The 11,001-nt window shown below is 42.0% G+C and overlaps 1 protein-coding gene across 1 annotated transcript; it reads left to right on the top strand.

The window, feature by feature from the left end:
- The first annotated feature begins 1,558 nt into the window (after nt 1-1,558).
- LOC121311142 (zona pellucida sperm-binding protein 3-like) lies at nt 1,559-4,057 on the top strand. Its single transcript, XM_041243873.1, has 7 exons — nt 1,559-1,648; nt 1,699-1,892; nt 2,005-2,119; nt 2,426-2,538; nt 2,884-3,059; nt 3,552-3,685; nt 3,893-4,057. The coding sequence occupies exons 1-7, from the start codon at nt 1,559-1,561 to the stop codon at nt 3,974-3,976; spliced, it is 906 nt and encodes a 301-aa protein (XP_041099807.1). The 3' UTR covers nt 3,977-4,057.
- The last annotated feature ends 6,944 nt before the right edge of the window (nt 4,058-11,001 follow it).

Here is an 11,001-nt window from a genome sequence, read left to right as displayed (position 1 = left end):
ATGTTTGCTTAAACATGAAATGATTGCTTAATCTTAACTGGTTTCTGAAATGAACATAACAAACGCAATGGAGGGGGGGGGGGTTGGTTAGGGTTAGGCGTGCCAAATCCTGATAGGAGCAAGGGATTTTATGTAGAACTATATAACCCATGTATGTGCTTTACCCCGGCAGAATACAATAGTTACTGATGAAGTGACTGTTATTCTCCGGAGCGCTCTGTTGTTTGATGATCACTGCAATAAACCTTTGATGCAACAATCGGTGTGATTGATTGTCTCTGATCATCTCTGCACTTCATTTTGCGACCCTACATCATTATTATGAATGTTGACAGAAAGGATATTGTATTTACTTTTTCCCACGTGTGATTGCCTTGTATACATCTGATAGAGTTTCAACAAAGACAGTTGACTTTGGTTCATTATTTAGCCTATACTGCCATCTAAAGCATTACTGCGGGTGTGGTTTGCTTCTTTTGACAATAATATGGATGTTTTCACGCAAACGCATGACAGCATGTAGCTGTGGTCGAGTGGTTAAGGCGATGGACTTGAAATCTGTTGGCGTTACCTTGCGCAGGTCCGAATCCTGCCCACTGCGTATCCTTCCTTTTTTAATTGGGCGTCTAGGCAAGTCTGTCTGAAACGTAACTGAAAAAAATAACTAAAATAACCGTAGTCAGTATTATAGACATGCGTGTTTTACAAAGATAGTAATAATAATAATAATAATAATAATATAATAATAATAATAATAATAATAATAATAATAATTTTGGTTTGCTTGACTTGAAAAATGTATTTTAAATGGTGCAAGTAAATTCCCAGTAAAACCATTCCAGCATACTTCACTAAAGAGAAGCCATGATTTTGTTATTTTGAAATGCCACTGCTTCAGATTATTATCCGTGCTTAATAACATTAGCAACGTTTTATTTAGAGTTGGCGCTGAACTTAAATCCGTTCATTCAATATAATCACGCCTAAGACTTGCTGTGCAGTGCTGCATTGCATTCACTAGAAAATAAGTATTTTTACAACTGCTGATAGATGAATCACGTCTGAAAATGTCTCCTGCAGCTCTTCAAGACAAGCGCGCAGCTATGCAGTTCAGCAGCGCTAAGCCAGCCCCTCCCCCCCGTGTTTACTGTCACAGTGACAGCTGCGGTAGATCCAGGTGTAATGCATTGCATCTCAAACAGCTTCTGCAACCCTACATCTACTGATGCTTTCAGATGTTTAAAACCATCAACCAGGTACTTGTAGTGTTAACACATAACAAAAACAAACTAAACTAACAACTGCCGAGCCTGTATTATTTAATAAACATTTGTTGTGTAATCTCCAAACCAAAGCCAACGTGCTGTGCTGACGTCATCTGTAAACAGTGCAGGGCGGACTTGGGTGAAACCAATGTGCATGTAGGGGGAGTTTTTTGTGTGTTTTGTTTTGTTTTGTTTTTTTATTAACGGGAGACTTCTGGCGTCTTCTGAATGACTTTCATTTTTTTTTTGTTATTACATTTTAAGCTTTCTAATGGCAAAACCACAACAAAATAATGGTGCAGAGAGTCTCCGTGGAGAGAGCTGACCTGTCGCTGTCGAATTCGGTCACTCTGGACTGCAGGAAAGACGCCATGGTCATGACGGTGAACCGCGACAAAAATATATAATGCTGGTCTCAGTATAATGTGTCTGCTTGCTTCCTGTTCAAGGTAACTGGAGTGGCCCCAGAGTCTCCAGTGTCATCTACCTGGGTGACGTCCTTCACATCGAGGCTTCTGTTGCCGTTGACAACCACGTGCCACTGCGGCTCTACGTCGACAGCTGCATCGCGACCCTGAGCGGCAACAAGGACTCTGAGCCCAGATACGCCATCGTAGACAAGCTTCGGTGAGAACTGTAGTTACTTTACACACCAGCTTGTGCTGCACTCTGCTTTATTGACGCTGTTTTGAATGCTGTGTGTTGGAGGTGTAACCCTTTCTCCTCCTGCCTCTCCCAGCTGCCTGATGGATAGCAAGGCTGCAGACTCCTCTTCTTCCTTCAGGAGACCTGCACTGAACAAGCTGCGCTTTGACATCACTGCTTTCAGGTTCCAGGGGGATTCCAGGAGTTTGGTAAGGCTTATCTAGACCTGGGTCCTTTTAACATGTCAAAGTATACTGTGACTAGAGTTTTGCTTTCTGGTGCATTTATGTGCTGTATGGTGTTTGACTACATTCCAATTGGTACTCCTTTTCCCTCCCCCCTCTTGGTTCAGATCTACGTGACTTGCACACTGAGGGCAGTCAATGCTGACAAATCCTCTGTGCTTAACAGACTATCCTTTAAATCCAGACCCTGCCCCCTTATTCCACCATGCTGTTTGTATGGTCTCTTGGAGACCGGTCTACCTAAGCAAGCACAATCCCAGCTCAATTCAGATGAGCACCTGTGGGATGAACTTTGTCATTGCAATCATGGTAGCCTACCTTTGTGGCCCAGTTGCAGCTCTCCCTGAGTACAAGCTCTGCAACACGCCTTCCGACATTCGGAGGTGGTGGTGGCCCTGTTTGTTGCAAGTCCTCTCCTCACACTGATTTGGGGTTGTGTGTTTTTTTTTTTTTTTATGTATTCAGATGCAAGATTGCCCTGTTGCCTGCCCGTGCCCTCCTGTTGTAATCCTGTGTGGAAATTTATCATACTTCTGTAGACCTTTTCATATCAAATTTGGTTATTTGATATCTTCTTGCAGAAATATTGGATCCTCCCTGTGTGCCCTTGTTGAATGTACTAATCCCTGAGTGTTGGGACAGTGAAGGTTCTGTGGCTCTGCACAGTCCTTGTATCCTAGCTGGCTCTCTGTGATCCTGCCCCCCTCATGCTGTCCCTCTTTCTCCAGGTGGGTCTCTGAGGAAAGGTCCTCTGCAGTGTTTGGGTGCTGTGACGCTGGCTCCTGCTCTGGGACACCCCGGTTCCTCCCTCCTCCTCAGAGGCAGGTGGGGAGCTACGGGATTTCTGCCGGGATCAACTGGAGAGGAAAGTGGCCGCAGAAGAGAGCGGCTCCTCTTGATCCAGGTACTGTCTGAAAACCCAGCCTGGCTGAGTCATCTTTATAGGACTGGAACTCTAACCAAGCTGCAAAAATACTGTCACTTCAACTAGAGTTTAGTCTTAACCCTTTGCTGCCCAGTGTCCCAGGGCAGTAAAGGGTTAAAGATGTTCAAACCAGGGCTTCAGAGTCCACTTGTTGCCATTGAAACAGTGACTGGCCTTGGCAGTAGGTCATTTGGTCTGATTGGTGCTAGACCACTGGTGTGAGTTTAAACACACGAAGTGATCAGCAAGAAGCAACATCTTGTGTTCCAAAGCTGCATGTGTGATTCTCTATATATTCAATGGAAGAAAATGGGCTCCAGTGACTTTTCCAGTGCTAAAGCATTTCTGACTTTTTTGACCATGTGCTCCCCATCAATGGAGTTGCATTGTGGAGTAGCTCAATCAACAGTGCATGACTTGGTTTCAGCAATGCCAGTAACCTTGCCCTCCTTTCTCTCCCCCTCTGTGTAGCTGGCCAGGACCCCCGAGTGCATGTAAAGGAGATCACCATCGGCCCCCTGACCGTGGTGCATGTGGCCCGAGACCCTGCTGCCGTCCTCTGTAAGGAGTCCCTGTACCACCCCCTGCAGCTTGTGGAAGTGCAGGTTAAGTGCAGCTCTCAATGCTACTGAGCTCTGAACCAGCTTGCTGGCAATGGAGGGGTTAGCCTGCTTTATCTGCATTAATTTTAAGGCTTGCATCTTTCAAATGAAAGAGTGATGCTCTCTGCAGAGTTGCTACTCTGGAGTCTTCAATGGGTGTAGCTTCCCTCCTGCACTGTCCTGTTAACCCCTCTGTCTCTTCTGTCTCAGACTCGGGCTCCTCTGTCCCTGTGCTGGCAGTCTCCGCTGTGGCTCTGGCTCTCTCCTGCGCTGTCCTGTTGCCCGTGTTCCTGAAGTGACGCTCCCAGTCTACTGACAAACTTCTCGCTGTGTCTTCATAATGTATTTGAATAAAAAAAGCCTTGTCAAAGCTAATGTAGTTGCTCAGTGGTCTTGTGTGTTATGTATAAGGCGTGCACAATATGTATTGGTGAAGATGCAAGTCCTTTTGCCCAAACTGCACAAGGTGACATTTCTTCTCTTCCATAATGCATGCAGTGTCTTGAGTTTATAGTTTCACAATACTAAATGCTAGATTGTTATCCTATATTTTTTCCAAGTTATGGCAGGGTAACTTCAGAAACTCCATTGTGTCCACACAGCTTTAAAGTGGAGTGAAGCAATAAAAAGGAGCCAATCAGAAGCAGGACTTGTGTGAATGTTGGGCCCCAGCACCTTTCCAGTTGTCCATTTGCTTGCTTCTCCTAACTTGTGTTTTTGTGTTTGATATCACCCCTTTAAACGGCTGTTATGTTTTTCTAACTTTTTTTTTTTACATTATTTTTGATATAGATTTCACTTAGAGGACAGAGTTATGCATACATTAATAAAGTTAAAACTGAGGAGATCAATACATTTCATGTTGTTCATATCAGATGCACTTTGATCAGATTTTAGGCTCTAGATATAGCAACAAGCTGTTGTATAAATCATGTGAGACAGTACTGCACCTTTTAATTTACAGAACAGACAGACTTACATACAGTAACACAACCAGCCCATAAAGTGATAAAGCAAACAGGGAGGAATAGATATTCTATATTACACAGCTGTGCTTTGCTCAGATCATATCAAATTAATTATATCAAGGGTGGTCTTTAACTTTTCATTTACAGTAAAAGTCATCAAAGACAAGATAAATTCAAAATGTCTTCATTGTTTTGATCTCTAACAGGGCAGGGAACTATAGCTGCTGGACACGAGGCTGAAGCTCCTGTTTCTCAGGAGCTGCACCCTCTGAGCCAAGGATTGTACTGCTTGGGAGAGGGGGCTAGGAAGAGTTCATCAGGGAACACCGTCCTGGGCAGAGTGCAACTTAGATCTGGCCTCCTGGACTTCTCTACTGCCTTCTCTACATTCAAAAGGTTTATGACACCAAACATCTAGACAAAAAAGACCTACATATGCATAGAGGAGACTGGATCTGGACTCAGCCCCTCTTCGAGGGAGTGTGAACAAAGGAGAAGGGTCTGGGAGGTGGGTCACTGTGGTCGACACACCACGCTTGTTTTATTGCAGACAATGTAAAGATTGAGAGATGTATTTCTCTGTCTGCCCCCGAACCCCATGCTTTCCTCCTGGTGATACAGGTGTGTCCAAAACAATGGAAAGTCACTAACAGAGATAAAGTCCAGCTGATTTTTGGTGAGAGCTTTAAGGAACACTAGGACTCTTTTAGCATGTCGATTAAGACTGTGCCTGCAAGCTGTATTGAATTGATTAGAAGTTTGCAGCACATTATGAATGCAATGCAACACCATGCTTCTTTTCTCAGGAGGAGGGTTCAGGTTCAAGTGTTTATTAGCTTCACATTGCAGCCATAACACTTAACTGATTACAAGAAATAGAAAAATAAAAAAGCAGGGCCCAGTCCACTTTACATACATTATTTTTTTTATTCTGGAAGTTTTGTGCAAAATAAATTTAGAAAGCCACAGCTAACATAATCCAAGCAGTTTTATTATTATTTAAATTTGGGATTTCCAAATCATGAGTGAAAAGAAAACCCTATCTTGACGGTTCTTGTTGGTTACCATGTTTACCATTAGCTGCACACGGCGGATTTATACTTTAAAAATAACTTACTAAAAATGCTGCTTTTATTTATTCATATTAGCAAAATTTAACATGTTAATAAAGGGGTGTTCATATAACTGCAAGCAAATTTAATTAACCCTTTGAGTAGTGAGTTTTAAAATGTTTTGATGGGTGTGGTGGAAGTTTATACTTTAAACTCCTGTAAGACAGAGACTCAGTAGAACAGACAAGATTGAGTAAATAAGTTTAATAGTTTGCAAACCCGAGAATAATCTCAACACACGCAGGTGTTAGGAAACCGAGCAATGTTCTGAGCTACGCAGAGTCAGGAAGCATAATATATACCTTGTAACCTACAGTTATTACAAGCCAATCACAGAAGCTTAACTCAATATTAGTGGATAGCAAAAACTTTGAAGATTAAGATGAGACCAATAATAACAAAGTAAAGTTAAATTACAAGCCCCCTAAAATAAAAGTTAGTCGGAGACATTTCTGTGAAGTGCCACGGAAGCAGCTTGCGGTTGCTAAAGAAATAGAACTTCCTCTTTCTAGCTAGTAGTCAGTAACTTTCCATTCCTTATAAGGGCCACCTGTCCTTCAGAAAGAAAGAGGAAGTGTGTTCACAAACAGCTACCGATAATAACACATTATTATATTATACCTAAATCTTATAAACCTGAGCATGGAAACCCTAAACAGTCATAGCAGTAGCAACATTAAAGTGGCCTCTCAAATTATACAATAACAACACATCATATAACTAATATCATAACTACTTAGAATTAGCTTATTATGGCTTTAGCGAGCACGTCTTGTTCCTCCTGGCACCATGACAATCTCTGTCACATAGACTTTTTGCAGTTATTTAAAGCATGGCTATATATGGGCATTTTCAGTCTACTTTCATCCCTCTTCACTTAATAACAGTATGCAAGTGAAGGCTAAAAAGGGGAAGATAAATGTCTGGACTATATAGAACAATTCTTACAAATTAAGAAAAATAAGCTTCAAACTTCTTATTACATTGGTATAATCCCTTTTTAAGTCACACAAGCTAAACAAACAAACAGCTCAGAGGTTAGTACATAAATTGCATGAGATGTAATTTTCCCACCACATGGGCCAACTGGAGTGAGGTTTTTTTTTTTTTAATAATTTTTCATATTTACACTCCTCACATCGACACATTTGTTAGTAGGCCTATTAGCAATTTATTACACAATGAAAATATGTAAACAACTATTTCTTACAGTAAATAAACCAAACAAATAAATATGAATCATTATTTTGTCATAGTGAAAAGTTTTGACAAAAAAATAGCTCAAACAACAATCGGGATCAACAACAACACTTCCAGAAAAAAAAAAAAAAAAAAAAAAAAAAAAAAAAAAAAAAAAAAAAATAAAAAAAAAAAAAAAAAAAAAAAACTTGAGCGAGAGAGGGGTATACATTATACCTGGGTAAACACGTGGTGAGGGTGAAGGCAGTGAGGAAAATGTAGCTCAGTGATCCTTGTCACATTGTCTGAGCTTGGGCCACTCAATGTAAATATTCTTCACTGATATTTTCACTAACACCTGATTCAGTAGAAGAATTTAAATCGAAATTCAATATAATTTCTAGTACTTCTTTCCCACAGAGCATTTCTCGCCGTTTTCCAGACATTGTTGACATTTTGTGACTGGGTTTGTTGTTGTGTAATTCCATAAATATCTGGCAGATGGCGCAAGAGACCACTACAAGGTGTTACACCCAGTGTTAAAACATCAGATTATCAGCAGTTTTATAGAATCAGTAATTCAAGCTCAAAGTTCAAATTCAAAGCTCAAAATTTGCATAACGTACCAGTACGTTCATACTCCCTGGGGACCATTAATTCAATGAATGTACCGGTACGTTCATACTACTCAAAGGGTTAAAGATTTCTGGCAGGGTCTGGCTGGGTCCTCAGCTCAGGCACCCACACTAGCCAGCCCTGCTACGATGAAACAGAAGCTGGCTCTTCTGAGCAGAACAGGCAAACGTTATTTCATGCAGAACATCACTGAAATTTCAAGTTTTTTTTTTTTTTTGTTTCTTTCTTACATGAATTCACTCGTGTCTTATAGAAACTCTTTCCACAGTAAGAGGAGCAATGCATTTTTATCATGTGTGAATTCGCTGGTGTTTTGCAAGGGCTCTTGAATCACTGTAACTCATCCCACAATCAGAGGAGCGATACAGATTCACTCCTGTGTGAGTTCGCTGGTGTGTTTTAAGCTGTCCTGACCGATTAAACCTCATCCCACAGTCAGAACAGTGATACGGTTTCTCTCCTGTGTGAATTTGATGGTGTATTGCAAGGGCTGCTGAATGAATCAACCTCTTCCCACAGTTAGAACACTGATACGGTTTCTCTCCTGTGTGAGTTCGCTTGTGTCTTTTAAGGGATGTGGACTGATTAAACCTCATCCCACAGTCAGAACACTGATACGGTTTCTATCCTGTGTGAATTCGATGGTGTATTGCAAGGGCTACTGAATAATTAAACCTCTTCCCACAGTCACAACAGTGATATGGTTTCTTTCCTCTGTGAATTCGCTGGTTAGATGTAAGGTTTCGTGACCAACTGAAACTCTTCCCACAGTCACAACAGTGATATGGTTTCTCTCCTCTGTGAATTCACTGGTTAGATGTAAGGTTTCGTGACCAATTTAAACTCTTCCCACAGTCACAACAGTGATATGGTTTCTCTCCTCTGTGAATTTGCTGGTTAGATGTAAGGTTTCGTGACCAACTGAAACTCTTCCCGCAGTCACAACAGTGATATGGATTCTTTCCTCTGTGAATTCGCTGGTTAGATGTAAGGTTTCGTGACCAACTGAAACTCTTCCCGCAGTCAGAGCAGAGATATGGTTTCTTTCCACTGCGTGGTTGCTGGAGAATTCTAAAACCTCCTGACTTGGTGACACCATTCCCATAGTCACTGTTCGCCCTTACTTTAGCTGCTGTTCTGGAACCTGGAAAATACAAACAGGAGAGAAAGTCAGACTGTTTCCAGTAGGAAATGCTGCAATTGTATCTTCCTCATTTTATTGTTTCATGACCAGCATTATACTTCAGCCAATAGGAAAGCCATCAGTAAAAGAATCAGGAAATGTACACATTTTCATCTCTTTTGTTCCAGATTGTACCCGTTTTGTCATAAGAAATGGTTGAAAGCTATATATTGTTGAACTGGTCTTTCAGTGTGCTTAAATAGGTTTCTAGTTTATAACAAACACAAACTTCTGTAACCACAATATACAAAGAATAAAACAAAAGCAAAGAATAAATAAATAAAACACAAGTATGCAAAAACAGGAGCTAAATAATGACACTAAAATGCAATCTCTCATTTAACTGCCACCAAATAATTCCACATGAATGATACAGGGTTCCCCTCAGGAATTTTCACTCTCCAGGGCGGCAGACTAAAGCAGCTGGGTGGCAGAATGTTATAAACCCCCCCAATCTTGTCAAGCATCAAGGAAATAGGTACAACTGGAATGGTGCTGGGGCCAGGATTAACACAACTGCCGTTTCTAACTTGGCTTCTTTACAGAGACGCAAGGATTGCTGCATCCATACCTTGGAGAACAGACTGTTAGGAGCACTGGATGTTGACATGAAATTCAAAAATCAACGAGCCAGATTACCACTTCTAGTAGTTAAAGGTGCAGGCCCAAGCCTCCTGGGACACAACTGGCTAAAGAAAATAAAGCTTGACTGGGGGAAATAAAGCACATTCAGGCAGCCAAGTACCAGGATGTTCTGCAAAGTTATCAAGACGTGTTCAAAGATGAGCTGGGCACACTTCGTGGAGAGACTGTTCAGTTGGTTGTGGACTCTCAAGTTCCACCCAATTTTTTTAAACCCAGGCCAGTACCATATGCAATGAAGGGCAAGGTTGAAGAAGAGCTGGACAGGTTGCAGCATGCAGGGATCATTGAACCTGTACAGATTTCACTCTGGGCAGCTCCAATTGTGCCAGTACTCAAAAGTGATGGGACGGTTCACATTTGTGGAGATTATAAATTGACCATAAACCAGGCATCAAAGCTGGACGCTTATCCTTTGCCATGCTTGGAGGACCTTTTTACCACACTAGCTGGGGGGAAATCTTTTATGAAGCTTGACATGAGCCATGCCTACCAGCAGTTGTTGTTGGATGAGGAGTCAAAGCAGTATGTCACCGTCAACACTCACCGGGGTCTGTTCAAGTACAATCGCTTACCATTTGGAGTGGCGTCCGCACCAGCGATTTTTCAGAGGACAATTGACAACCTCTTACAAGGCATACCCCACGTTGCTGTCTATCTAGACGATATATTGATAACTGGAACCAGTGAAGCAGAGCACTTGGACAATCTGGGGCAAGTGTTAAAAAGACTGTCTGAAGCAGGACTTTGATTAAAACTCAAAAAGTGCACTTTCCAAGCACCGAGTGTGACTTACGTAGGACACCAGATCACTGCCCAGGGACGACGCCTCATGGAAGAGAAAGTGAGTGCTATCAAAGAAGCTCCACCTCCAAGAAATGTGCAAGAACTGAAGTCATTTCTGGATATGGTCAGTTACTATGGGAAGTTTTTGCCAGACTTGTCAACAGTACTAGCACCACTGTACCAGCTGCTGCATAAACACATTCCATGGCACTGGAGGAAAGCCCAAGACAAAGCCTTCAGTGAAGTCAAAGAACTGCTACAGTCAGCATGCTTACTTGACCATTTTGACTCAAAGAAGGAGCTTAGTCTTTCCTGTGATGCCTCTCCATATGGCGTGGGAGCCGTACTGTCTCATCTGATGGAAGATGGATCAGAAAAAACCTGTGGGTTTTTTATCACATACACTTACCGTGGCAGAGAAAGGCTACTCCCAGCTCGATAAGGAAGGGCTAGCAATTGAGTTTGGTGTGAAGAAATTTCACCAGTACTTGTATGGTAGGCTGTTTACTATTTGCTCAGACCATAAGCCTCTAATGAGCTTATTTAATTCAAAAGCCATCTCACCCATGGCTTCAGCACGAATACAACGCTGGGCACTTACTTTTTCAGCCTACCAGTATGCAATTGTGTATAAGGCTGGCAAGGACAATGCTAACGCCGATGCCCTGAGCTGGGTGCCCCTGCCAGACAAACCTGCCTGCACACCGTTACCTGGGGATACCATATTCTTGATGGAACGACTGTCAGGGTCACCGGTGAATGCAAAACAGTGATGTCCCGAGTGAAGAAATTCCTTCTACATGGTTGGCCAAA

The sequence above is a fragment of the Polyodon spathula genome, unplaced genomic scaffold, assembly GCF_017654505.1.
Source record: "Polyodon spathula isolate WHYD16114869_AA unplaced genomic scaffold, ASM1765450v1 scaffolds_3011, whole genome shotgun sequence".
Classification (NCBI taxonomy): Eukaryota; Metazoa; Chordata; class Actinopteri; order Acipenseriformes; family Polyodontidae; genus Polyodon; species Polyodon spathula.
Note: the sequence above shows the minus strand (reverse complement) of the source record. Positions and strands in the feature narration are given on the sequence as shown.